This window comes from Daphnia magna, linkage group LG7, assembly GCF_020631705.1.
Source record: "Daphnia magna isolate NIES linkage group LG7, ASM2063170v1.1, whole genome shotgun sequence".
NCBI classification, from domain to species: Eukaryota; Metazoa; Arthropoda; class Branchiopoda; order Diplostraca; family Daphniidae; genus Daphnia; species Daphnia magna.
Window position 1 is genome coordinate 12,507,838 of NC_059188.1, and position 27,263 is coordinate 12,535,100.

Here is a 27,263-nt window from a genome sequence, read left to right on the forward strand (position 1 = left end):
CTGATTAGAAGATCCAAGTCAACTTTCCCCCATAAAACATCAGGGTAATGTTTCGATTTAACCTTTGTAAAGTTAACACGCCTATTAATAGTAGACCAGCGATCTAATTATTGAATATATCTAGTTAATTTCTAGATGATTTTTTTTTCCATAAGGTAAAAGAGGAAGCCCCAACTTTTTTTTTCGAGGGAGGGGGGTCGAAAAGGGGGTGTCGCCCCGTTTAAATATAGGTGATTTTTTGCTTGTAGGGGAGAAAAAAAAACAAGCTCTAGCCTACCAGCTGTCTTTTCTTTTGTCTATCTACCTATGTACTGTATTCGTCTACGAAAATGTGTCTACAGTTATATCTCTACTGTAAAATTAAAAAGATTCTACTCGATGATTAGTAGGCTCAAATTTTAAGCGAAAACTTCCGGCTGATTTTCAATGAGAACCAACCCCGATTTGAATGATTTGGTTTACAAAGAAAAGATGCATCCGTTCTTTTGATTATCAAAGAAACCTGGGGAGGTGCTGAATCGGGCACGCGCGCCTGTACACAAGAAATTCGAGATAAATGTTTTGCGGCCCCAGAAGCAGCTGTGTGAATGTAGACACAGTCGACGTACAAAGATCCCCCGTACTGGTTCGTGTATAATAGGGGAAAGCTTTCTAGCAGGGGGGTTCCTCGGGGTTACACCAACAATAAGTGCCTCTGCATCTTTACTCTTTTCTTAACCTTCCTTCGCATAATCATGTACATGGCGGGGGTCACATAAATGATACAAAAGAGAGCGACCCTTTTTTTTTTCCTCCCTGTTTCCACTATCGAAAAAAAAAACTGGCAACGACTATCTCAGATCCCTTTCCCATCTTGATTGTTATGTTTGCACCGTGTCGCCATTTTAGTCCTGGTCGAATTATAGAACCATAAACCAGATGGCGCTGCTGTTTTCTCGCCGTGTGTGTCATTCCCCCTACCTTCTAAAAAAAAGAGAGAAAAAAAGCGTTTGTGCCAGCCATCTGCTCCTTCTTTCATTGATCTTGCAAGATTGAAATAATTTAAGCGAAAAGTAGTTGCCTGACGTCATATCTTCCCCTGTTGCAGAGGCGTTGTCGACCAGATTAGAACGCATAAGCCCTGAAAACAGAAATCAAACTTTTGCCCGACGAACAACGTAACAATCGGGCAAAAATAGAAAGTTGAGGGTTCGCTGGCTCAATGCTATATACCTACAATTAGCATTTAAGACATAAGAGAGTGAAAGAGAGGGGAGCGATAGAGAGCTGTTGTATAATCTAAGATTGTACGACAACAACGGAAAAGGGCCCATGGAAAGTTGTTGTCTCTTTAAAAGTTCTCTGCTCCTGCAAATAAGAAAGAAAAAGAGACGGCGCGGACAAAGAACTATAAAGCAAAGACAGGCAAACTGCCAGAAACCATACCTGATGGGTTTTTGCGCGCTCGACGGCGCTAGTGTGTCATAACACGTAGGTTAGCTACACGTATAAAAGTATGCCGCGCACACTTTCACCTCGTTAATTCATCAGTTCTTATGTAATACGACCCGCGCCGGCCATGAAGTATTTTTTTTTTTTGCCGTTCATTTTGCTGGAAGATTTTTTTTTCCTTGGCAAACGACGACACGAAAAGGTCCGTTACTTTCACAGTTGTCAATTTTTTGATCGTGTTGTGTCTGCCTCTTGGTGGCCGACTTCCTGTCATATACGGTTGAATGGGAAGAGAAAAAAAAATAAATAAAAGGAAAAACTTACAGTCAACTTAGAATGGGCTTTATTTCATAAATTCTAACTGGATAATTCCGTTCACAGGCAAAAACCACTGGAGCATGCTCTAAATGCACGTACTTGAGACTACGACATGCTGCAAAAAACGAAAGATGAAAAATGAGATCGAAATCGTGATATTCGTGGAAATAAATAAATGAGGAGAAAACGAGGTGTCAAAACAGGCATTCAATATAGCGGCATATATATTTACCCAGTTCGGACAAAAAGCGCTCCAGTGTCTCTTCGTTCCGCTCCGTGCAGGCGATGATAGCAGAGGGTAACTTATTCACATTACGCTTTGGCTGAAGTAATTTCACAAGTGTTCCTACCAGGAAGGGAATCAACTCTTCTTCATAAACGATGTCTTGAATATTAGACATCAATTACTTATGTTTTCATAATTATTTTATATATATATATATTTTTTTAACAGTAATTACCTGAGGCTACAATTAGATCTGCCTCTAAGTCATTTCCATTTCTACTAAACTCCATCCAATCTAACGCCTGAACTTGAATCAACGAACCACTTCGTGATGTGATTACTTCATTATTTTTCAGGTTGTAACGAAGCGTCTCTATTACTTTTGGGTGAAAATCAGTCAAAGTTATAAATCGAGGTTGGCACATTTTATAGCATGTAAGACCAACAAGGCCCGCCCCTGATCCGAGTTCGATGACCGCCATCCCGCTAATCCTTTCGCGGTTTGCAATACACCATTCAGCCAAATGAAAAGCCGCCTGGGAGAAAAAAGTGTAAATGGACTGAAATACTTCTGCACAAAAAGTCAGATACACATTTTTTAATTTTTTTGTTACCTGCCATGTGCAGAGCCCTGTGGTACCATCTGATATGATGCTGATGTTTTCTTTCAGACTAATGCTTGTGCTCTCATCAATTATAAATGTTCGATACCCAGATTCTATATCAGACAGATTTTTACATACTAGGTTGGTATACTTTTCCAAAACTTGGTAGTGAATTTCACACGGGTATTTTTCCACCTGATGCATTAAAAAAACAATTATAGGTTGCTTTCAAAAATGTTTATAGTTAAAAATAGACACCCTTGTGTGATACCTTATTGATAAGGGCTTTGAGGAAGCTATGAATATAAATTTCTGGCAGTGGATATTTCAAATTGAGAGGATGATTCACTGTAGCATTCAGAATATTTTCTTGACAGTGGAACATCTGATCTTCATTTCCATTTAGTAGATCTAACTCAGAGCTTTGACTTAGATTTTCGTCGATCAACTGCTTAAGAACTCAAAAGTTATAAGTACATCAAAAGGTAATTGAGCTTATAAGAACATATAATTGCACCACGCTATGTGCATTCAGGAATCACCTGCCAATCTAGTTTCGAGATCGGTGTTCTAGCAAAAAAACTGTTTGTGAATTTTTGCAGCATTTTTACGAGGATTAGATGAAATACTGCTAAACTTGCGTTTTACAGAATTATTGGGTTATCAAAGAAGCCCAAAATCACTTCTACCATGCTTCAACCGCAGCTTCAACTAAATTTATTTCAGAGTTTTAAAACAGTACATGTTTGAAAGACGTCTGCAGACTATTTTAATTCGTGACATCTAGCAGTTAGAATATCAACTTGGTCTCTGCGAGACGGTCTCGAAGGGTCGAGTCTACTGAACGTAGTATATATCTAGAGCGCAAAAACTTTTTGCAAACAACTTTTTGCCCCAAATTTTTTTGTTTATTATTTCACAGAAATGGATAGCTCCTGAATTTTTTTTAATTTTTGCCTTATAGTTTCCCGCAACAAATTATTGAAATATTACGTATTTTTAAAGGGGGGGGGGGGTACCTTTGACCCGCTAAACCGCACTGACCTACCCGAAAAATGGCGAAGCGGTTTACTTTCCTAATTAGTACACCCTAAGCAATATTTTTGCAGAATTGGATAGACCTTATCAAGATTTATCCATTCCTATAATTATTAAAACCTTTGGACATATAGTTTTCCCGATTCTCCCAAAATCGGGTTTTGGAACCTTTTTTCTCCGACCCGCACCAACCCAATTGCCCGTGGATGACAATTCACAATAGTTGTAATGAAAACACACCAATATTAAATTTATTCCTGTGCTATAAAATTAAAAACGATATAATAAAGGTATAAATAGTTTATTAACGAAATAGTAAGCTAGAAACAATAAATGTAAACATAAATAATAATAAATAAACATGAAAAACAAACAAATGAAGGCGGCAGCCCGACTACTCCACACACGCAACAGGCCACACACCACAAGCAGAAGGGGTGGAGGGGCTAAAGGGTGAGGAGAGGGAGAGAACCAATCAGAGGGCCGGGATAGTCCCACTGGGATGTAGCGGTGACGGTCTCGACCTTTCGAGACTGTCTCGCGGAGACCAAGTTGGATTTGTTGACATTTGGCTTCCCATAAGGGCACTGTTTTTTACGACACACACGATTGTCTGAAGATTGATTTTCACTAGACGTCATTTGAATGGTACAGTACAGTATATTTGCTAATTTGTATGTTATTTCTTTCAGTTTTTATTTGCTGTCAGAAGATGTTTTCATATTTTTAGGTGCAGTTCCTATCCGCAGCCCTGCAGTGTGCATGCCAACCAAATGTCATTGGAAAGATTGTAAAAACATGTTTAAGGTATTTAATAAATGTGTAATTATATTAATAAAGGGACTTTTTTGGTATTCTTAAATTAGCAGGAAAAACTAAATTTGGAGGACTATACATTTGTTTCTCGTTACTCGTTTGGCAAATTGGTAAAATGAAACGATATGATATATTACTTCAGATGTATTATTTTCATAAGGGAAGATTGATCCAACAATCTTCAACTTCAGGCAGACACACATCAAGAAAGGATGGGTGATAGATGTTCTGAAAAGTCAATTATAAGATTTATATTTTAGTTTATTGATTGCAGAGTCGGAGAATAATTCGTGGAATCTGATATTTAAGCCCTTGAAACCCCAGCTGCTCTTCTGCTTCTACTATGCTATTGAGCAATTATAATTTCAGGAGGTAAACATTGAAACCCAAAACAAATCAGACATTTTTTAGTTGGCGTTTTTTGCTTAATGTTATTGTTAAACTTAACTTTTGAAAACATCAAGTGTTTACATATGTTTAGGGTCAAGTTTCTGAAATGGTTAGTCAAATATGAATTTTACATTACTTTTGAACAGGTACCAGTGGGGCATCCCAGTTTACGCAGCGGATGCCCCACTATACGACCCAGCAATCTTTACTTGCGGTCTTCCACTGCCGGGAATTTGTTATGCATGCATGAGTTCACTTCGCATATGGCTTCTTCGTGCGCTGATGCCTTAAAGACAACAACATAACGATTCCGAAATGGTTCTTTAGTTGAGCCTACACGGTCGTGTAGTAGAACCTCTTAAAGGTAATTGCATTAAGATGTTACCTGTGTTTTGGCATTACAGTAAGATCTTTACTCTTTTTGCAAGTTTTCCCAACAAACGCCCATAAAGATGAAGTGAGATCCTTAGTTTGCGAGCTGGGTCTGCTCGCAGAATTACTGGAATGTCATTTGTTCCTGGTCTTGGTTTGTCAATTTGTATAAAAGCTTTTTCTCCTGGAAGAACCGTTCAGTCGCAACCAGTTGTCGCCACGCTCCTGCCTATTCGCGCTGTCGGTGTTAAGGTAGAAGAACTTCGCAATTTAGACGTTTTTTTGGCGGAGTTTTATGAAGATTCTTCTCTTCCCTGCAGGGAGATTGCCGTAGTTATAGCTATTGCGTAGCACTGAGCTCTGATCATACACAACCAAACTGGAATGATCTAGCTACCTACGCCCGATTAATACCGCGTGTGTGCCATAATGTCGACCGTGTTTGCTACATATTCGGAAAGGCGGTACGTGAATCGGTGACAAACGTTACACCTACCAAACCTACCACCTAACAAACTAAAGTAAGTTAGAATAACAATAAATTATGTGGTACAGCTGAACTAGGAAGAAGCTGCAGTGTATTTAATTTGGTTACCGGTAGGAGTAGCAATTACTTATTTTTGTTTAAACAATTACCTTTCTTGGTTTCCGAAAGCTATTGCACTTTTTTCTTAGGCAATAGCAGTTGAAATAAGCTGTCAAAAAGTGAAAAAAAAAAAAAAAAAAAAAACTGTATTAACCAATGGCAAAGGCGGAACATACTTTTCTTCTGCTAGGACTTAGGAACGCGATTTTCCTTAGATTTATCCGCGCAATCTGGCTTTCTCTCTGGGAATTCCCAGAGACAGCAAGGAACCCGGAAAACGCCTCTGAACTAGTTGATGAAAAGTCGCGATTTTGGTCAAATCCGACTTTTCGCTAAAAACACGTCAATCCAACCCCAAATTTGATAAGGATCACGAAAATCCTATTCGTTTTGTTATGGGACCTCTATTTCCGAAAACACTGGCTAATTCCGGGAAATTTTCGCGACAATTTGAAAAAGTAGAAAATGAGCTGTATTATTCTAACAATTTCAAATGTTTTTCTTGCATGTGTTAAGGTGTCGTAGCTTTTATTCCGTGTTTTTTTTTGCTATCAACAGTACAGGCTGACCCTACGAGCAACGACAGTTTTAGCTACAATGTTTAGCTTCTCGTCTTGCAACTAATAGTTGATATTCTAGGTTTTTATATTTAAAACTGGAATCAACTATGTTTGGCTAGTAAAGTTCAAGCACTTAAAAGTTAAAAGCAAGAATTATACTGATTTAAAAGTAAAATCTATTTTCGTTGGGTTTCAGGAAGAAAAACTAGATGGCGTTTACGTGTACTTTGATAAAGGGTCACACCTATTTCCCCCCGGCTGCCGGGGGGAGCAAAAGTCAAAATTGTCTATTGACCACCGGCTGACAGTGACATGGTGTAATCCCACGGAGCTTACAGGATGCCTAGGTAAATCTAGGATTTTAGCTAAAAAGATACAATCACTCGAAACTGCAAATTCTTGTATTCGGACTAGGCGTGCTGGATACGATACAACTGGTCTTGCCTTCTTGATTGACGTTGGCAGACGTCGAGTCAAAGAAAAACGACATTTAGTTCCATCCCGGACAAAACAAAGGTGTATTTCTACATTACATAGAAGAGGTATAGAATATAAGATAACTTAATTATCGTGTTTCTTTTTCCTCTTAGTCTAAAACAGATGTCATCACTTTCGATATAGCAGGGCAAATCATAGACAGTAACTCTACCACAGTGCCACCTGGTTGCCGGGGGGAAATAGCAAATTTTGACATTTGTGCCCCCCGGCTGCCGGGGGGGAAATAGATTTTACCTTGATAAAGCATGGCCTACTAAATGGTTAAGGCCAGTAAACTTCAATCTTCCCTATGAAGGCGAGAGGATTTGCTAATAAAGCCAATCAGAATCCTTTCTGATCACGTGCCGATTAGGGCCAATCAGGAGAGGGAGGATACGACGACGCCATCTAGCGCTCGATAGTGTGACTCCTTAAATAATAACAATTTACAGAGGACAGGGAATTTGACAGACAGAAATGGCCGACGTCTGCGGTGTTACAATAAAACAAACAAAATCCTAAAACATTATTTTCAGCTACAAAATAAATTGTACGCGGATAGAGATGCTGCATTTTCAAAAAAAGCTACCTTTACATCACCGTTGGTCGCTGATTTGTCCCGAAGATGAAATTTTAAAATTTTAATAAATTGAAGTGCATATCTGGGCTCCCTTCTTTTCTGTGGCCCTGTTTCCCCTTGACTCGTAATAAGCCCGTATGGGGTCATGCCCCTACTGTGATCAGCAGTTAAAGGTGGTGAGTGCGCTGTCCGGAAAGGGGACGTGGGGGTCCTCAAGTTCTGGGATATCATTGGAAGGCTAACTATTAATCTATTTTCAATTAATCACACATTAACTTAAATTCAAGGGTACACAAGTTTGCTATTTTTAGTTTCATAATGATTGTATTAATTTTCTTTTCACAGACTACAAATACAACTAGCTGCAGTTAACCACGGCAGTGCCGCAATTGGTTCCCACAAGTTGGACAACTATTATATAACTACAAAAGCCAAATGAAGAGTTTTTGCAACGAAAAGGTTTGAAAAATTTTATGAGTGCAATCTCTTTCAATTCCCTAGAATTATCAATCTGGGAAACCTAATAGTAAGATTTAAAAATAAACTATAATCAATCAGATGAGAACACAATGTGTTAGTAGACATATACCTGTTCAGTATAGTCTCTATCCATTTGCAAAAGGGATCTTGGTTTCTCATAAAGCCACACTACTTTACTTGTACCTTGTCAAATCAGTAGAGAAAACATTAATTTTGCTTCCTTATTGCCATTTAAATTATAAAAACCAATTTCCTTTTAATAGTTCTCACTTACGTACTTACGTCAAAGCGACTCTTAACTATTTCCTAAGCAGACGAACTGTTTGGCAAACTCAATTTTTACCCATTATTTTGAAAAGTACTGTCACTGGTCCTCGCCATCTAGTAGAAAATACGGTCCCAATCAGATTAAAAAATAAGCCCGATAAAATAAGCTCGACTTTTTATATCCCCTAGACATCTAGGGGAGAAATGACTAACCCAAATCATTTGGCCGGCCATTATGTTAGTTATTCTATCAGCTGTTCTATTTCGCGTGGCGTCGCGTTGAGGAAGGTAGCTCTAAATAACGTGGTCCCCACTGAAATTTCAAAGCCGATTTGTGTCTTGACCTGGATTTTGTGGATGAAATCCATGCTAAGTTGTTAAAGGTATTGTGTCAAAAATTCTATTCAAAGAAGCATTGTACCACACATATTTTTATTTATTAAAAGGAGGAGCATGACTTGGCTTTACCAGCACGTTTTTCTTCTCCGTTAGTGAAGTACACCAATGCTTGTACCGAAGCTGGATTTTGTGGATGAAATCCATGCTAAGTTGTTAAAGGTATTGTGTCAAAAATTCTATTCAAAGAAGCATTGTACCACACATATTTTTATTTATTAAAAGGAGGAGCATGACTTGGCTTTACCAGCACGTTTTTCTTCTCCGTTAGTGAAGTACGCCAATGCTTGTACCGAAGCTGATACATGAAAAGAGCAGTTCTTTATAATCTTTTTCACAAGCAAGATCTCTTAGATTTTATCAGGTACCATCAGGTGATTTTCCAATTTATTATTAACAGTTAAAGTTTTGTACGTCAGATCTTTGGTGTTACCTGATATGCTCTGGTGGTTGCAGGATCATTCTGTGGCAGAGAGGAGTGTTGCTGATGTTCTGTTATCAGTGTAAATAAAAGATTTCCAGTGTCATCCTTGCATTGGTTATTTATTTGTGTGCACAAGAAACAGAAAAGTTCAAGATGATTTTTGTCTTATCATTGTTCTTTACTGATCATTCGAAATCTTTCACACTTAAGTTCACTTAAAAACTTGAATCTACAAAAATTCTTTGTCAACTGTGGTTTAAACAAAAAGTAAACATGTTACTTGGGGTGGTAAAAAAGGGATAATTGGCTGATTGAAATTTAGTGAAATAATTAGGAATTAATTATAAAATAAAAATTTTGTATTAAATAACGTTTTATATTCAAAAATGAAATACAAAACTAGAAAATTAAACTGGAATTATTTTTATTGTCCCACCTCCACCCAACAATTCCGCCACTATTTTACAAAACACAATACAAATTACATTCAATTTAAAAGTACACAAGTATACATACACTTAACTAAGTTAACCCGTTGGCTGCCAGGCCATGCAACCCGTAGGTTGCTTAAACTACATTTGCTACACATCGCGTCTGAAGGATCACGAACAAGGTGGGACTTGTCCGAAGACAAGTCCGGGCTGGCACGGCGATAGAAACCATTCCGGGAATGCACACCCCAGGAATCTATCACCGCACCGACAAAGAGAAGTCCCTACTGGTGCATTGCCTACTGCGCCAAAAGGCGCGGCGACTGTTCCCCCCATGGCATAGACCATGAGGCAGAACAGCGCCCGTTCCCTACAAGCTACAAAAAAAATGGGACACAAACGGGGTGGCAGCCAACGGGTTAACTTACACACTACAATGCAAAACAAAACAATACCAGAGCGACGTTCCACGGTGATTTCCCTCTATCGCCGTAGGCTGTCTGCTGAGATGCACCCTTTTTTGCCACCTTTTCCGTGTTACTAGGAAATGGATGTTTTCTAACAAAGAAAAAAGATATTAGCATTTTAAAATTTCACGATATAATATAGAATAGAACTTACGGATAGATGGATCGTAGATGGCAATGAATGAAGACTGCGATTAGGCGAAACCGAATGTGAAAGCATAGATGAAGACAGCAGCAAGCGATGAAGCAAAGGTGACAGGGTAGATGAAAAGAGCGATTAGGCGAAGGCGACAGAGTATATGAAGAAAGCGATGAGGTGAAGGCGACAGCGTAGATAAAGATAGCGATGAGGTGAAGGCGACAGCGTAGATAAAGATAGCGATGAGGAGAGCGATATAGTTCTAAACAGATGAAATGAGGCAAAAAAAAGTAAGGGATCTTAAGTGGAAAATTAAATTTTTACGATTAAGGATGAAAAAGACAGCTTAACTTACGCATGTGGTTCACTGAGACGAAACGGTAGAAATTGTCGAAATAGCAGTGCTTCACAGAAGGAAGATTAATATTTGCAGTCCTATCACAGAATTTTGCTTTACAGCACAAAAATGCTCCACAACATGGAAACTTAAAATACCAAAAGATGGTCTCAAAGCCTGTGCAAATTTATAGCTGGCTAAGTAATGGTGAGAACCCAGCTTCTAAAAGACTGATGGATTGGTAGATGTTTGATGATGTTTCGTCATGGAATGTTTGACTGTTTGATGATGGAAAAGTGGATGTTTCCCAACATATATGAATATGCTGCAATCAACAGATGAAAATAATGGTAAAATGTAGAGCGGCCAAATAAACAGTGTGAGACTTAGGTGATTATGTTCTAGTGACCAACAGGGTCAGCATACCTTGTGCATTTGGGATGATGACCTTGATAGCAATGAAAGTATGATGCCTAGTACCCTCACTGCATAGTACTCTCACTGGGCAATAGCATGATGACAAGTGGCAGACATAGCTTATGCCAAAAATCATCTGGTTACTAACTTGCTTAGATGATGACAAAGTAAACTGTTATATGAGGAAAAACAAATCAGTATGAAATGTTTACCACCCAATACATACAGAAAAATGGATTAACTCAATTGAAAATAACGTACCTTTAATTTGTTGTTGAAGTATCCTTTGAAATACAAAATGTAGGGAACGTAACAACGTGTAAACCCACTCACTTCCATAACACGTAGGAATTAAGGATGACTACATTTTTCAAGTAGTCGGATTTTCAACCACTAGATGTCGTTTAGTTAGTTCAATATTAACCTGGATACAGAGTTCAAATTCGATTAAATAGAATTTCAATCCCAAACCTAACGAAAAAAAAAATAATATTTTTTCATGTCTCAATGGTTGAGCACCGGCCAGTTGTTCTAATAGTAAGTGGTCGCTTTCCGACAGTCAAATAAAAAAAAAAAAAAAAAAATCATGGAACTTGATATAGATAGTAGCGCTTTTGAACTATTATACCATGGCATAAGCATTATTTGTTTGACACATCAAGTGTAGATTCAATTACTCACTTATAAAATTTACTAGTCTGAAGAATGTGAAAAAAAGATTAACTTTGTTATAGGAACTGATAACACTTCATTACAAACGTTTCAAAAGTTTTTGCTCGCCAGTTTTTTACATTTGTGTTCATTTTGTTAGCATTTGTATACCTCCAAATAGGCAGACACAACCAAATTTGGGACAAGGGTATTGATATAATGATACTCAATAATGATATTGATGTCCATTTTTAACAAGAGAGTGATAAATCGATACCAGTATTGCGTAACACAACACTTTACTGGCTGTCGCATGGTGATTGTTTGACGTACCCAGCCATCCTGCATATTCCAGTGTGTTTACACAAATGCCACACCCAAGAGAAGAACCAAATTTCATCAATGTATTAAATGCAACTTTTTGTGTTAGTCCGACAGTAATGGCTATCCCAGTCAGTTCGTCCTCCCGTGAGATAGAAGTAGAATCGACCACGATTAACAGCTGGGCATGGAGTATTCGTCCTCTGATCATTTGGCTCCGTTTTCTTGGTGTATCTCTTCCTGATGTATCAACGTTTTCCAGTTTATGCCATCGGTGGGTAATGTTAGCTTATGGCATTCTCTGTTTTTCGTCACACGCAGCCGGACAGATTAACCTTTTGTGCTATTTGTTCACTAAATGGGAGCCGGGTTCACTTGAACAAGCCGGTGGATCTAACTACGATACAACAACAGCTAAGATGAACTCAACAATCGATTTCATGAATTACACTGTTCATGGATTTGGAACTCACATTATTTTGCTAACCATCATCCGTACGAAATGGATTCGTTTAAGAAACATTTTTCAGCGTTTGGAGGGCGTCTTTGTCGAAGAAAATTACATCCGAATTCGCAATATGTCCTCATTGGGGGTAGTGGCCATAATTTTGCTGGTAAGAAGAAAAAATAATTAAGGTTATCTTTCACAGAAAATTTATTGTTATCCTCAAATGTGATTTAAAATATATCTCACCTCGTAGTATTACATTTGGTATGTAGATTTTGGGACTTACCGCCATCTCTACGGGTTACCACTTTGCAGTGGGAACTTCCTCCATTCAACGAATCTTCATCAGCTTCATGGCGACTATATCAATCGTTTATCCACTGACTGCTTTAGTTCTGTTTTTAACTCATTGCTACGCTTCTTCTCTTGCATTCGAATCGATCCAGACCGAAGTAAAGCGCAACGAGATCCAGCTAATGAATGGCCGAGAACAAGACAGCAGCCAATTAATACTTGCGTTCAAAGAAAGACATATTCTCGCCAATGAAACAGTTGATGGCATTAACGATAGTTTTGGCTGCTACTTGCTTCTTGCTACCACGTCTTATTTTGTGGCCATCATCAATTCAAGTTTTTACTTGTTTGGACTGGACAACCACATAACCTTGCCAGATATAATTTTCTCTTTATTTGTTTTATTTAATTTAACGGTCACTTGCTTTACTGCAGATACCATACAAAATAAGGTAAAAAATAAAAAAAAAATAATTAAAATAATAAAAAAATAAAAAAAAATAATAATATGCACTTACCCTCCCAATGAGATATGAAGATTTTGTTGCTTTATAACAGGCCGACAATGCAATGAAAGAGTTGTTAAGCCTAAAATGCGACGAGCCACTGAAAGGATTACAGAAGCAGCAGGTATAACAAATGTCATAAGTACCGCTAAAGAGTAGATAAAATTTCTTTTTTTCTCGTGTCTAGATGAACACATTAGTTTGGGAGATGACCCACACAATCCCACAGATAAGCGCCAACGGTTACTTCAACGTTAGTAGGAAGCTTTTTCCACAAGTAAGTTTGTTTCTCACATATAGTTTGATTTTGATTAAACAACTGATCTCGAGTAGGTGATTGGAACATCCCTTACTTACTTCTTCATCCTCTGCCAGTTTGAAGTTTCTGAGAAAAAACTTTGCTCTACATCAATTTAATGCTGTTAACACACACACTATAATCACCGAGGTGGGTTCTTCCAGGCACTTGAAAATTTTTACCTGATTCACACACACTGTCAGAGTAATATTTGTTACGGAAACACACTAATGCCTAGTTTTTGTTGGCCAGGCCGCGATGGTCCTCGTTCGTTTCCACAAGCGACCACAATCCAGCTGATTACAATTATTACAGTGCTCATCTTTTGTATCTGTGTACAAGCATACCTGCAAAGTCACCATAATGGTTCATCTGTATCTAGCAAGCGCTATAAACAGCTGGCATTCCTGAAAAGAGGTGGTTGTTTCTCTCCACGTAACATGTCAGATATAAGCGCACCTGTCACGTGCTATGCAAGTGCAAATCTTGCTGAGGCACTTGTAGGACTAGTTTCTATTCCTCATACGGTTACGTCAAACTGCCTATAAATATCACAGATACGTTATCGTAATGGAAAAATGGTTCGCTGATTGTTACCTTCGTGCGAGAGGGATCGATATGCTGCACATTTTCCAGCGCTCGCGTTGGACACTTGCGTTCGTCTATTAGACATGAGTCGACTTCTTGTTATTCCGAGCGTTATAGTGTAGCTAATGGATGCAATCCAAAAATGGCACCGGAGAAAGTGACATGGCGTTCACAGCTGCCTCACGTTATCAAGTCCTAATGTACAACTTCAAAAAACAGCCTAAGAATATCCACACGGTTGGCAGATGCACTCACCTGCAATAAATTTATCTTTTTAAACCTTGCAGAGTGTTGTCATTGTTTTTGATGATTCAGTTTCTCGAAGACGCCATCGCCGAATTGCACTATGATGACAGAAACGACAAAAAAGATAAGCCTTTAGACAGAATTTTTAAAAATAGACGATATGGCTACACGCTATAACTCAGAAGCAACAAGCAGTTGGTCTTCTTATATACGTGAATTGGACGACTATTAAAAACTAAAGAGCCTGTCATTTCATACATGCAATTTACATTAGCATTCGACACGAAAGGGCGTGAAAACAAAAACCAACTGTCACTTTTCGATTCGATTAAACAAGTGAAAGACTCTGAATAAGTCGTGACGTATTGCCATAAAATATTGCAATCATTCCCATTACCCGATTGGTTTTGAATGAAGGGAAGAAACGAATGAAACATAGCAACCGTTTCTCTTTGTCTTGAATTCCCCTTTCTAGTCAAACCATAATGGTCGCACGAGAAAGTCCGCCATCACAAGAGACACCCGTCCAGTCATCTCCAACAAGATGCTGGGCATGGACCATTCGCCCATTGTTAATCTGGAGCCGGATTCTTGGCGTTGAACTGGCAGAGATTTCAACTTTTTCCAGCAAGACCTTTCGATGGCTTACATTTGCATACAGAGTTTTCTGTTTTTTGGTGCAAATCACTTGCCTGGTCGTCATTTTCTATTTCTTGCACACCTTACGAATGCAAGCCTCGCTTGATCCGCCCGAGGGGCTCGTGATTTTCCGCACAAAAACGTCTACGTGGAATTGGATAATCGATTTTATTAATTATGGTATTTATGCAATTGGAACTCACATTATCTTGCTGACTGCCATGCGACCAATCGATCTGCTGGAAAGTTTCAATCGAATGAAACTCGTTTTCGCAGCAAACAATTGCAATCGAATTCGCATAATGTCTTCGTTCGGAATCGTTTACATCATCTTGGTGGTGAGAGCCTTTTAATGGATTAGTAATAAATTTTAAGTGAATCGGCATTGTAATTTAGTGATAAATAATACGATTACTTGAATGATTACAGGTGTCTGGAATTATATATTTGGTCACGTATAACGAACTGAGCACGAGAACTTGTTTTGACCACCGTGTCTTCATCAATTCCATTTCGACTTTATCAGCCATCTATCCGATGACTGCTTGGCTTTCGTTTGTCATTCACTGCTACGCTTCGTCTCTTGCATTTGAGCTGATCCAGACGGAAATCGAGCGGAGCGAAATTCAGCTATTGAACAGCCAACACGAAAACGTCAGACGTTTCGTGTTTGCAGTGAAGCAAAGATATTTTATGGCCTGTGATGCCGTCGATAACATTAATTATAGTTTTGGTTGGATACTGCTCTTATCTACAACCTTTTATTTTGTTGCCATCATTAATTCGAGCTTTTACCTGTTTGGCATGGAACCCGACATAGCAACAAGTCTGCCCTTTTTATTGTTTGCTTTAGTTCACCTAATCTTAATGTGCACCTTTGCAGATCGCGTTTCCAACAAGGTACATTTCTCCTTCAGTCAGCAGCTTCAACATTTCTGAGAAATAAAAAAAAAATTATCTCTTAGGCTGGAGATGTTATAAGACAACTATTGCAGTTTAAATGCGCTGACAAGCCGTTAGCTGGCAACCAAATGGAGGTAACATCATAAAAGGAGATTGGATGCTGAATCGGAATCGAAACAAGTCACATTCTTTTATGCAGATGGAATTTCTCTTAACACAAATGGCGCAGACAATTCCGCAAATCAGTGCCAATGGTTATTTCAATGTCAGCAAGAAACTTTTACCGCAGGTAAGTGCGTGAATAACCTCCCGTTTTTTTTTACAGCTAATCTACAATTGACTACGGGCAGGTGTTTGGAGCAGCCCTGACTTACTTTTTCATCCTTTACGAATTCAAAGCGTCCGAGAACACAACTCCTCTCAGCTGATGATTTAATCGTGCCCCTTAATCAAGAGGTGCTAAGTATAAATAATTAAACTTGATTAGTTGCTACGTCAAACCTTTTCTGTATCGTCAAACATTTGCAGACCTGTAACACTGCACGTGTTCTCAGTGATCCAGCTCTTTGAGAACATCCTCCGAAGAAGGACACACTTTTTAGATGAAATAAACAAGTCCCATTCAGTTAAATGGTATGCAATTCAGCTGCATTTGTTTCGCAAAAAAATACCAGGTTCGTGTAGAACTGGTGATTTCTTACCTCGGTTTTATTTATCGAGCTTTTTCGTATCGAGTCCAACTGTTTAAAAACTGTAGAGTGTAGACGTGATGTTTGCCACGTACAATTGTTCACACGGACCTTGAAGAAGGTTGCTGCCACCAATTTTTTGAGCCGAAAGAATGCGGCTAGATGATGTGTAGAAACAACCCTAAGGAATCAGAAATTGCATTATTTTAAACACAATTCCCCTCAAGACAATTCGGAGGGTGAAATTGAAATTCAATTGAATTATGCGCTTGCTGTTGTTACGAGAGAAACAAAAAACAAAGAGCAATTGTTTAAAAAGTGTTGCTGTGTCCGTTAGTCAAACCCCATAAGGGCCATTCACGCACGACACAATTTCAAACAAGAGCAACGAACTGGTGGACGCGGAGTCCTCGTCACAGGGTGATTTGCATCCGCATTCTAATCGCGGATATCATGAAGGCTTCAACAAGATTTAATGCGTGTCATAATTGACCGACGTTTCCATACGGACCCCACATTCCCATGCAATTGTGCGGATGGACGTGGTTCACTTTCAGCACGAGAAATGATCGAGATCAAATTGAATTAATTTTAGACCAGAAATATTGTGTGATGATTAGCAAAACACTGAATTAAGCTTTACTAGACTCAGCAACGCAGCAGTGAAAACACGTCAGCCATAAAATTGCATGTAAAAAAGGTATGGCGGTCAGACTTTCTCGTCATTTGGTTGACAACGTAAAAAGAAAAGGTTCTTTTTGGCAAGCTCTTTGCTTTTTTTTTTCATTTCTTTTCAACTGTTCATGAGTGGCAACAACATTAAAAGACGTTCGTAAAGTGCTGCATAAATTTCTCCCATGCATCCATCAAACTGTTTACCCTTTGGTGTATCCAAGATGGGAGTTCATTCTGTATCTTAACGGCTCCTCAATTCCGCCTCGCAAACGCGGTTTTACCGATCGGTGGTGGATTTCACTATTGGCTTAACATAGACGATAAGATTGTCTCAAATAAAAAATATTCGTTGGGGTCATGCGCATAAGCTTCAAAGAAATATTCAGATTTTACACAATTAAAAACAAAAATTCTTGGCATCCGGGTACGTCTTCTTTTTGGCATTAACAAGTTTTGGATTTGAAAAGAAAAAAAAATTGCCGATGACGTCAATCCAACTTTTGGCTTACTTCTATTTATACCCACTGCTTATTTTTGGTCTGTCGAGCTATATAGTCAACGTAACAGGAAATATTACATTTCAAACTGTAATTCTTTCAGCAGGCGGAATCTCTGATATCGGATACGGCGCAGATGATTCCGCAAACCCGCAAACGTGATTACTTTTCACGTCGGCAAAAAGCTTTGCCCGTAAGCTAACGTCCATCATCTTCTAGCTAATTTAAGCAAGATTCAAACACAAATCAGATTCCTTTTCAAGCGGGGGCTATTCTAATAAATCGGAACCTAATCGGACATGGGTACTTTACTCAGGTCAAGGAATCAATAAAAATGAGTCTATTCGTTGATAATCAATTACCTCGTAATCGAAAGAGATACGTCCGACACAGTGATATAGTCACAATGATTTAATATGGAGAGTCTACAAGGTTGAGTGGGTACTAAACGCGACATAAGTGATTCCAGTCCATTCAAAACGCCGTAGGCGAACGTTCCTTGTCACCTCATCTAGTCCATAACGAAGTAGCTCCTCTACACGCAAAGCAATAAAAACCGGCTCCCCCTTTTTTTTTTTATAACTCTGTGAAATTGCATACTCCGCTTGGCCAATTTAGACAAACAGATCTCTTCATTGAAGACATAGCAACAGAAAGTAAAGAAATCTTTAACATTGTTTTGAATGACGTTGAATTCAGGTATGGACATTGTCTTAGTAGATGGCGCAAGAGAATGAAATTCTGTTGTTTGAAAAAAACAAACAAACAGAGGTAATTTCGAATTATATTTGTATAGGAAACGGTGGATGAAGGAACACACACACACAAAACGCCCCGAGAGGAACAACCGTTGCCAAGTTCCAAGAAAAACGCAGGCTGTTACTAGAAAAAGGTTGCGTCTAGCGCAGTCACCTCTTCACGCATCTAGCTTTCATTTGGTTTGTCGTTAAACAGGAAATTTGCATAGACATTGGGCACGCTATATACAAACGTGATAACAAAAATCCGCATTTCCGATTAAACGAATAGGCATACGGTGAATGCTCACCAAACATAGAAAACATCGTTTTGTGAGAATGTCAAGAATATTTCAAAAACAATCGAGATGCATTCAAATGGAAAATCGAACACTACAGCTGTAACTTTCACCGCATAACGTTAGCGTCTACGCAGTTAACCAGGAAAAGCCAACTGCTCATCCACTAACGGGAATCGCACTCTGACGCCAAACCCGCGATTAAGCGCGAATTTCCCATATCACCAAAGGCACAGCGCCAAAATGTCAACGAGGGAGGAGTTACATTGTAACGACAACTAAATTCAAGCGATTCAAAATTAAATCATTTATATCAGATAGTTACAAGTGGCATTCCCAACAAAACAAAAAAAACAGCGCCGCTAGGCCATTCTCTATTCCCATTCAAGCCACACAAGCCCACTTTGGCCTATAGCGTACCTAGGCAAGGGGTCTATTTCTTTTACACAACTTGCCTGACGAGTCTACACACCTATGGTCTTGCGGCGGCCATCAAACGAGAGACGACGGTATATTGTGGAGGGACTCGCAGGTAAAAGATTCATAGTGCGTCTTGGACTCTAGCCTGGTCGGATGTGCCTTTCCCACCTGTCCTATTGGGTTGCTTTTTTTTTTCGACCCTCTTCGAATCGCTCCCAATCGGAAAAAAGAGTGACAGCCAAGAATTGTTTGATTCCTCCCCCTCTTTGGCCGTCGAGTGATTTATCAGAGTTTTTCTCGCAATCGACGCTATTTTTCGTCTCGTTATCTTGACTGAAGCAACTTGTGAGGGTGAGTTTTTGTTTGTTTTACCCTGAAAAATGTCCCGTAGTGTTGATGGCCTCATCCCCAAATTTTACTCCCCCCTCCCATTTTTTTTACCTGTGTTTCTACCGTTAGAAATTGTAATTTGTCTCAAAATTAATGTTCAGTATGCCCGTAAGCGTTGTTGGGAATCCACGCACAATTTTTTGTTTTTGTTTCTTTCTAGGATTTTGATTTTAAAAAAAGATATAGGAATTTCTGTCTGAGGGTTTTTTTCAATATTGAGGTCAAATGTCTTCCTATACACGGTTTTTTTTTTCTTTTTCGGTTTTTTAATGATTTGGGGAGTGGTATAGGGAGTGGGGTTTCTCAACATGGGCAGGTGGATTCCTAGCGACAAGAAAATGATAGCTTCGCCTTGTCTTCTCTACCATATCAGCAACGGCTGTATGTTTTTGTTTTGTTCTTGCCACAACTGATGGAGTAGTGTCCAATTTAACTCTACACCGTAGCGCATACCTGAAATAACCTTGGCTAGGGAGATGAGCAAACTTTCGAATTTCGTCTGGCATAGTCTAGCGCGCGATTTGAATATTAGTATACCTGTTAATGGCTTTCTCCTCTGCCTCCCCTATAGAAAACAAAGTTCTTTGGCGGATCGCTGAAAGAAAATGACTTTTACTTTCCGTTTGAGTTTACTGCTGCTCGTGGCCGCGTGGAATTTCGAACCGGCCTCTACCGCCAACATCCTTTTCTTATCGCCCATCACGTCCTACAGCCACACGCATTTCTTCTTTTACACGATCAAAGCGTTGGCCAGCCGCGGCCATACCATCACCCACTGGAACGGTTTAAAGCCGAGAGAAGACATAAGAAATGTCACTCACTTGCATTCGACCGGTTTGCAGAAAGTGAACAGCCGACACGACATCGGTTTCGACACCAACAATCCGCTCAAATTGTGGTTCAAACATCCCGAACGGATGGCCAATGTTTGTAAAACTTGCTACAACGATCCCGTCTTTCATCAGCTGATTACGAGCAGAGAACAGTTCGATTTGATTGTTATCGAAGCTTTTATGAACGAGTGCGTGCTGCCGCTGGTGCAACATTTCCGCGCGCCTTTCATCTACTTGAGCGGACTGCCTCCGCTACCCTGGATGTTCGAGTCTACGTGCTCGCCCATGTCTACTCAAGAATATCCGGTGCTCGTGACCGATTTCACGGACGAGATGAACCTATTCCAGCGGACAATCAACATCGTAGTTAGCACGGCGATGATCTACTTTAGGAATTGGTTCATATTGCCCAGGGTGGACGTCGAAGCCCGACACGCTTGGATCAACTCCAGCGAACCCCTTCCGACTGTCAAAGAGATCGAAAATCGATTAAGCCTTTTCATTACCAACAGCCAGCCGAGCCTCACTTACCATTACTTCAAGTCATCGACCATCGTCGACGCTGGAGGGCTTCATTTGCGACCGCCCAAACCGCTGCCAAAGGTAGGCTGTTGTTTTTAATTGTAAACAAGAAAACAAAAATATCAACAAAAATGTAAAACAAAAAGATTCTCTCAAGGATGTCGAGGCTTTTGTGAATGGGTCTGCAGACGCGGGATTCATCGTGCTGAGCTTCGGCTCTATCGTGCATGGGTCGGGAATGCCTGAGGCGACGCGCAAGATTTTTGTGGCCGCTTTCTCCCGTTTACCGCAAAGGATTTTATGGAAGTGGGAAGACGAGTCGGGCATGGATGATCTTCCGGCCAACGTACGACTCTACACCTGGCTTCCTCCTCTCCTTGACCTACTGGCTCATCCTAAAATGCGCTTACTAATGACTCACGGCGGACTGTACAGCAATCAAGAGACCGTATGGAGCGGCGTACCCCTCATTGGTTTCCCCGTTTTCGGTGACCAATCGAACTATGTCTCAAAGGCGGAAAAAGACGGCTACGCCATTAAATTGGACTGGATGACGCTAACAGAAGATACCCTCTACAATTCGATTCACGAAATCATCACCAATCCAAAGTATATGACATTTGGCGCAAGGGAAATTGGTATTAGTTAATTGTTTTACCATTGTTTAGGTACAAAGAGAACGTTCAAAAGTTGTCTAGTTTAATGAGAGAACAAATCGAAATGGATCGGCCCCTTGAACGAGCTGTTCACGCTATCGAGCACGTCGCACGTCATCACGGCGCACCTCATTTACGTCCGGCTTCGTGCAGACTAAACATGTTGCAGCGTGAATCGATGGACGTGACGCTATTACTGGTGCTAATTATACTGGCTCTGGCTTACCTGGTTGTTTTTATTGTCCGTTCATCGGCGTCCAGAGTTTTGAAATGGACGAAAACAGACCAAATGAAGAAGAAAACCCAGTGAATTCTAAAAATGAATTGGAAAAAAAAAGCAGGTTTTAAAATTTTTTTAAACACATAAACCGACCAATCTATTATTTTAGTGGAATTAAACAATATCGTTAATCAAATATCGACCTGTAATATGCTAAACGTTGAAAATTCATCATGATTTTTGTGCTCATCACAACCCAATTACCTATAAATGACATTTTTTTTCCAAACTATGCCTTTTCCCCCTTAAAAAAAAAGACAAAACTTTGTGTGAATACGCTTGACAATATAAAAGTACAATACTTTTTTTTTTTCTACAAAGTTTTTCTCGTTTTTTTGCTTCCGCTCCCCCTGCTGATTGTAGAGAAAGTCTTGGCTCTTTGTAACGAAAAAAAAAAAAAAAAATGTATGCCTAACAAGAAAAGAAACGTTTACGATTTGCATATAGTATAGGTTTAACTTTGGTATGCATAGTGACGACTGCCTTGATCGTAAAGCAGAAAACCTTTTACGGTAACTTTTGATTATGCAGAGAAGATGGGACAAGTCAGGAACACATTATAGGGCGCCCACGTTTTACAGCCATACAGCCAATTTCTACCGAAGAATGTTATTAGTAAAAATACTAGGATTTTTTTCCAAGAATACCGCATGGCGTGAGCTGTGTTGCGTGATAGAGCATGTGAGCCGACGTAGTTGGGCAGGTAACCTGCTTCCTCAATTACAAAAGTGAACAGCCTCGTTTCCTTAGTTAGCCACTGTACGAGCCTATCGACCGTAAACTAGATGGTTACAATTTTACAATACTCCCTATAATATATAGTGGTTTCTTTTGGGTCGTGACGTGACCATCTGTTGACATGATGAAAGAAATAAGAAGTTATTCAAGCCCACATTTCATTAATTTTTTTGGTTTTCGTAACTACTCTTAAGACAAGGACCCTCTCACTGAAGAATATAATGAGTAGGTTATGTATAAATTGGGTATCTTGGTCTAACACCCGTGGCATTTTACATAACTTCTAGTTGGTTACTGTAAATCACATTCCGTTTGTTTCGTGAAAACTAGAGGACTCAGTTCTTGCGTTTTTCACATAAAAAGTACTGTAACGTGGTTTCTAACTTATTATATGTTCTTTCTCTTTCTTTACTCTATGCAGGGTAACAGTAAAATGAATTAAAGATAAATTCTTACCTTTGATAATTTCAGAAAAATTATGTTGCCCAATGTAAGTTTAATTACACTTAACCTTCCCCACTGCACGACTGCTTGAAATTCATCGAAATACGTCAAAGTCCTTTCAACTTTCTACCATTTTTTTTTTCAAGGTTGCCATGTTTATCATGATGAAAACGTACCTATCCTTTCAAGTTTCAACCTCTTCTCCTCTCCTAGAGCCAGAAAATTATCTAACCTTCATTACTAGGGAGGAGTAAGCAAAAAAGCCCATCCATCAAAAAAAGGAAACCGTAAACTTCAAAATAAAAGGGAAAAAAATGAATGAGGTAAGAATATGTTTGACGGATATCCCCGGGCATGTTGAGTTAAGACCCTTCAAGGGACATATTTCACCACAGCTCATTCACTTTCATCACAGTAATCTGTGGTTTTGGTAGGCAACATGCTGGCTCTTGCCCATGTTTTTGTGGGTACAGGTTATTGGCTTGAGATTGAAAACGTAAAACTTTGAAAAGGAAACGCATCCATTTTCCCGTGACACGATATTACGTGTACAAGTTGGCCTTGAATCGTCTGTACGTTTCCGTTTTCTTCTGTAGGCTGTATTATGCAACTTTTTGTTAAATAATGAAACTCTTTTCTCATAGGCGAACCCATGCAATTTATCATCAAAACAGCTAGGTGACTTCCCCTTCTCATGATATATGAAATATCATATTGAATTAGGCTTTATTGTTACAACTAATTTTATTTTGGGGGGACAGTAAACGACTCGTAAAAATGGTTCCACGACAAACTTTTATTGATGGTTAATGACGACGTTCTTCTTGAGTGACATTAAACATTAAAGAAAAAGCAGGACAACTTAGAAATTGTTGGGGTAAACCCCTTGGATGACCTGTTTTCAGAATGTTCACTGAAAACTGTATCAATGTGGCATCGATTGAAGTTTTCTCTCGTGTCAAATTTATGGTGTCGGTTTACTTTTGTCTTTTCGACAGGGTTTGTCTGGAAACTATGTTTTAAAGCTATTACAGAATTTTTAGATTTGTGATTCTAGATGAGTTTATGGTATGTCATAAAACTAGCAAGCTTCTGTTTCTTAAAAGAGGGTGACACAGAGTATAACGTTTCCAATAGATGACTGTCTCTGTCGCCAAAGTGTTGTCGTCCAAAAGTGTTCCACAGCATCGGTTTCGCTACGTGCATTTTCTGAAATCATAGTTGAGATTCCCACAACTAAACCTGTTTGTGATTCTTCACTTTATAAAAACTTAAGACAACTTTTCCTGGGAAGAATTATATCCGGAACGACGATGTCTGTAAAAAGGTATAGAATTTAATCGTTTGTTATTAATCCCTGAATTTCTATACATTTTCTCTTTTCATTCAAGTGTTACCACTATACCAGACAAAACAGAAAATACTACGAGTTATTCTTCACTGGACAGCATCCTCTGGTGCAATGTCCTACTGATTGTAGCAGCTCACATCGCTGGTGTTTATGGATTCTACTTGGGCATTGCAGCTGCCAAATGGCAAACAGTTGTTTGGAGTGAGTATTAAAAAAGAATTCAATTTATGCCTCGTTTTATCGTTACCGTTTTGCAGCTGCCTTCCTGATAGTTTTTGCTGGTTTCGGGATCACAGCCGGAGCACATCGTTTATGGTCCCACAGATCGTACAGGGCAAAATGGCCGCTTCGACTGCTGGTGGCAGTTGGACAGACCATGGCATTGCAGGTTTTCTTGTTCTTACGAATTATTTATTTAATTCGATTCAAAATTGTAATTACATTTTTCGTAGCATCATATTTATCACTGGGTACTTAATCACCGAATGCACCACAAATATTCCGAGACGGATGCAGATCCATTCAACGTCCAACGTGGATTCTTCTTTTCACACGTTGGATGGACGCTGTGTGAAGAACATCCTGAAGTTACACGACGCCGTAAGGCTATTGTGATGACTGATATTCAGGAAGACCCAATTGTTGTTTACCAACAAAAGTACTGAAATAGCTCAGCTGCAAGTTAACATTTTTCATTCCTTACTCATTTTTTTTTAGGTTGTATGTTCCATTGGCTTTCGTGTTAGGTGTCGTTGCCCCAGTTATGATTCCCGGATATTTTTGGGGTGAATGTCAGCGAACGAGCTTCTTTATGTCGTTCGCTTTGCGATTCGTTATTACTAGCAACGTAACTTGGATGATTAACAGCGTTTCTCACACACTACCTGGGTCTACCTCGGGTTCGCGTCCTTACGACAGGTGAGTTGTACAAAACGTTTAAACGTAAAAATAATTTAACACTAGAAAATTAGGGCTATTGGTTCGACTGAAAATCGTCTCGTAGCTGTCCTGGCGATAGGAGAAGGTTGGCATAATTATCATCACGTCTTTCCTTGGGATTACAAAGCTGCGGAATTTGGTGATTACTCTGCTAATTGGACTACGGCTCTGATTGATTGGTTTGCAGATATCGGCTGGGTGACAGACAGGAAAACTGTTCCGGAAAGAGTACTTTGTAATCGCATACTGCGAACAGGTGACGGTTCACATCCTGTCAGTTCCAATCATGAAATTTTATGAGGATTTATTTTATTATCCTGACTACTCGTTATGGTAAATTAATTTTTAGAAAGCGAAATACATTTGGTGCAATTGTTTTTCTTCTGGTGACATCATGTTTACAGATTGATGATTCCTTGCGTATAAAGCGTTTAGACTACATGACTGTGAAGATTCTGACTACTTGACATCAAGGGTTAACAAAAAGAACAAATACAGTGCTCATTTCAACTACACCAGGATAATTTTTTGTTAGTTGTAGAGAACAAAACCCAAGTAAAATGATGTGGTTCACTAAGTCGACTGGTTAACATCAGATTCCTCTGACGAATGAAACTGATAGAGTATGATCACGTATGTTAAGGTAGTTCCTATCATCTGTAAAAATTTAAATTGCCAGTGCAAATCATAAAGGGGATGATAATCTGACAAAATACCTTTGGTAGTAATTCAAAATTAATGTCAAAGTAGCCGAGAGCTGATATTCGCGGCAAAGATTGCAATATATCCAGGGCTAAAAAGGAGACCTTATTCATTCAATGTCAAACAACAAGAAATCAACCTGTTATGGGATGGTTAAACAAAATGAATTATTCAACCAACTTGATTTCGAAGATCCATTCCAAGACAGTTGATTTTGCGAAGCGAATTAGCTACGCTGGATGCCTGTTGTGAATGGAAACGGAAAAAAAAAGAATATAAAAAATGTACCTAGAAGTAAGAATCCTTATTTGTACCTTATGGAGAATTTCAGTTGGAATGCAAGTGACGAACCAGAACATTGTTAGTTTTCTCAACATGTTGGCTAGGGCGATTCCCATTCTAAACCGGCTAGTGATTGAGACGTTGTTGATAAGGTAAAAAGAATGAACAATAAAATCAACTACAAAATGTGTGACAGATATTAACAGGATCAATCCGAAACATTCATTAATTCCATTCACTACTTCTCCGGCAAGAACTAAACTGCACTTCCATCGTCGGAGCTCTTCTTTTTTTACTTCGCAGGTACGATCAATGTCTCGTTGAATTGCTTCGTAAAACAAAGAACTGAGCCAAGCCACGTAGCAATACCAAACCAGCGAACTGATTGGCAATATCTTGGCAAAGAAAGCAAACACAGTTACAAATTTTCGCAAACTGGATTCTTGCTTAAAGTCCGGAAGGATCACTAACAGGGCGTAGAGTGTTGAACTAATTTCCTAACAAAACAGCATTCGAAAATTCAAAATTATATAATATGAATCTGTAATTTTAAAAAATATTTACCAAGAGTAAAGTCACAACGCCGATAGATAATTTTTTACGCAGCTGATTGTGATCAAGTTGGCAATAGGTGGAATCGAAATTTACAATAAGGTTCCACAAGAGTTGCCATTGGTTACGGGCAACGTAGAAGACAGTGGGCGAAACAAAGACTATCAGACAAAAGTGATTGGCGAAGTCTACTTCAATATTCCAGTTGTTCGTATTAGAAGTTGAAATGTTAAGCGCGTGTGTGTCATTCTGAGGCAAAGATAGCTTCCAGAATATAACGGAAGTGTTTTCAAACTGGGCCCAGGTACCCACCAATAACATTAAAAAACCATAAATACTAATGGCTTTCCGATTTCTGGGATTAAGATCAATTCCCAAAATTCGCAGCCAAACAAAAATAGGTTGAAAACACCAAGAAATGTCACGACGAGCCGACGCAACTGGAGTTACTTTGCAGACGATGGATCGGGCCATGGGTGAAATCACTCCGGACTTGTTACAACTCACATAACGACAAACACGGAAAACACTAGGAATGTTATCGTTTCACGGAAGGCAGCGTACGACGTAGACGTGTTTCTTCTGGAAGTAGATGGAATATTTTGA

At 39.2% G+C, this 27,263-nt stretch overlaps 4 protein-coding genes and 5 long non-coding RNA genes across 81 annotated transcripts; 4 read left to right on the top strand and 5 right to left on the bottom strand.

The window, feature by feature from the left end:
- Positions 1-1,256: 1,256 nt before the first annotated feature.
- Positions 1,257-3,337, bottom strand: LOC116928055 (protein-lysine N-methyltransferase EEF2KMT). 3 transcript variants are annotated; one of them, XR_006649806.1, is made up of 7 exons: positions 3,123-3,337; positions 2,852-3,028; positions 2,590-2,775; positions 2,211-2,511; positions 1,982-2,134; positions 1,426-1,698; positions 1,257-1,347 (listed from the first exon to the last, which is right to left on the bottom strand). XR_006649806.1 is itself a non-coding variant. In XM_045177414.1 (6 exons), the coding sequence occupies exons 1-6, from the start codon at positions 3,183-3,185 to the stop codon at positions 1,511-1,513; spliced, it is 1,068 nt and encodes a 355-aa protein (XP_045033349.1). In that variant the 5' UTR covers positions 3,186-3,337; the 3' UTR covers positions 1,257-1,510. The 3 variants fall into 3 exon arrangements, 2 of the variants coding, with proteins under 2 accessions (XP_045033349.1, XP_032791020.2); XM_045177414.1 differs by having other exon boundaries at positions 1,257-1,698; XM_032935129.2 differs by lacking the exons at positions 1,257-1,347; positions 1,426-1,698 and adding an exon at positions 1,752-1,864 and having other exon boundaries at positions 3,123-3,334.
- Positions 3,338-4,065: 728 nt separating this feature from the next.
- Positions 4,066-9,069, top strand: LOC116928066. 40 transcript variants are annotated; one of them, XR_006649836.1, is made up of 14 exons: positions 4,067-4,425; positions 4,485-4,544; positions 4,626-4,650; positions 4,709-4,806; positions 4,971-5,188; positions 5,253-5,448; positions 5,517-6,689; positions 6,757-6,884; positions 6,964-7,687; positions 7,745-7,858; positions 8,336-8,529; positions 8,593-8,704; positions 8,768-8,916; positions 8,999-9,069. It is a non-coding gene; the product is annotated as an uncharacterized LOC116928066 (long non-coding RNA). The 40 variants fall into 40 exon arrangements; XR_006649839.1 differs by having other exon boundaries at positions 4,488-4,544; XR_006649841.1 differs by having other exon boundaries at positions 4,067-4,408.
- LOC116928068 lies at positions 7,778-8,281 on the bottom strand. Its single transcript, XR_004396944.2, has 3 exons — positions 8,154-8,281; positions 7,989-8,062; positions 7,778-7,919 (listed from the first exon to the last, which is right to left on the bottom strand). It is a non-coding gene; the product is annotated as an uncharacterized LOC116928068 (long non-coding RNA).
- Positions 9,070-9,780: 711 nt separating the features above from the next.
- On the bottom strand, positions 9,781-11,158 carry LOC116928067. Its single transcript, XR_004396942.2, has 6 exons — positions 11,019-11,158; positions 10,767-10,929; positions 10,499-10,665; positions 10,359-10,438; positions 10,019-10,265; positions 9,781-9,955 (listed from the first exon to the last, which is right to left on the bottom strand). It is a non-coding gene; the product is annotated as an uncharacterized LOC116928067 (long non-coding RNA).
- Positions 11,159-11,463: 305 nt separating this feature from the next.
- LOC123474783 lies at positions 11,464-22,992 on the bottom strand. 28 transcript variants are annotated; one of them, XR_006649877.1, is made up of 14 exons: positions 22,844-22,992; positions 21,596-21,682; positions 16,353-16,521; positions 15,507-15,683; positions 15,164-15,446; positions 14,952-15,094; positions 14,119-14,207; positions 13,873-14,069; positions 13,623-13,817; positions 13,458-13,571; positions 12,990-13,380; positions 12,424-12,900; positions 12,203-12,340; positions 11,464-12,126 (listed from the first exon to the last, which is right to left on the bottom strand). It is a non-coding gene; the product is annotated as an uncharacterized LOC123474783 (long non-coding RNA). The 28 variants fall into 28 exon arrangements; XR_006649876.1 differs by having other exon boundaries at positions 12,990-13,396; XR_006649861.1 differs by having other exon boundaries at positions 12,990-13,571.
- On the top strand, positions 15,719-16,225 carry LOC116928084. The gene is made up of 3 exons (XR_004396950.2): positions 15,719-15,785; positions 15,851-15,940; positions 16,002-16,225. It is a non-coding gene; the product is annotated as an uncharacterized LOC116928084 (long non-coding RNA).
- Positions 19,082-21,965, top strand: LOC116928071 (UDP-glycosyltransferase UGT5). Its single transcript, XM_032935145.2, has 4 exons — positions 19,082-19,319; positions 19,930-20,794; positions 20,871-21,322; positions 21,382-21,965. Exons 2-4 carry the CDS (start codon positions 19,964-19,966, stop codon positions 21,677-21,679), a joined length of 1,581 nt encoding a protein of 526 aa, XP_032791036.2. The 5' UTR covers positions 19,082-19,319; positions 19,930-19,963; the 3' UTR covers positions 21,680-21,965.
- A 20-nt stretch (positions 22,993-23,012) lies between the features above and the next one.
- On the top strand, positions 23,013-25,498 carry LOC116928078 (acyl-CoA Delta-9 desaturase). 5 transcript variants are annotated; one of them, XM_045177427.1, is made up of 9 exons: positions 23,020-23,154; positions 23,305-23,403; positions 23,476-23,509; positions 24,108-24,158; positions 24,223-24,383; positions 24,440-24,570; positions 24,635-24,840; positions 24,900-25,100; positions 25,154-25,498. In XM_045177427.1, the coding sequence occupies exons 3-9, from the start codon at positions 23,484-23,486 to the stop codon at positions 25,419-25,421; spliced, it is 1,044 nt and encodes a 347-aa protein (XP_045033362.1). In that variant the 5' UTR covers positions 23,020-23,154; positions 23,305-23,403; positions 23,476-23,483; the 3' UTR covers positions 25,422-25,498. The 5 variants fall into 5 exon arrangements, with proteins under 5 accessions (XP_045033363.1, XP_045033362.1, XP_032791046.2 ...); XM_032935155.2 differs by lacking the exon at positions 23,020-23,154 and having other exon boundaries at positions 23,221-23,403; XM_045177429.1 differs by lacking the exon at positions 23,020-23,154 and having other exon boundaries at positions 23,222-23,403; positions 23,593-24,158.
- On the bottom strand, positions 25,480-27,131 carry LOC116928073 (gustatory and pheromone receptor 39a). Its single transcript, XM_032935148.2, has 5 exons — positions 26,670-27,131; positions 26,138-26,602; positions 26,004-26,066; positions 25,838-25,927; positions 25,480-25,778 (listed from the first exon to the last, which is right to left on the bottom strand). Exons 1-5 carry the CDS (start codon positions 27,129-27,131, stop codon positions 25,695-25,697), a joined length of 1,164 nt encoding a protein of 387 aa, XP_032791039.2. The 3' UTR covers positions 25,480-25,694.
- Positions 27,132-27,263: the final 132 nt, after the last annotated feature.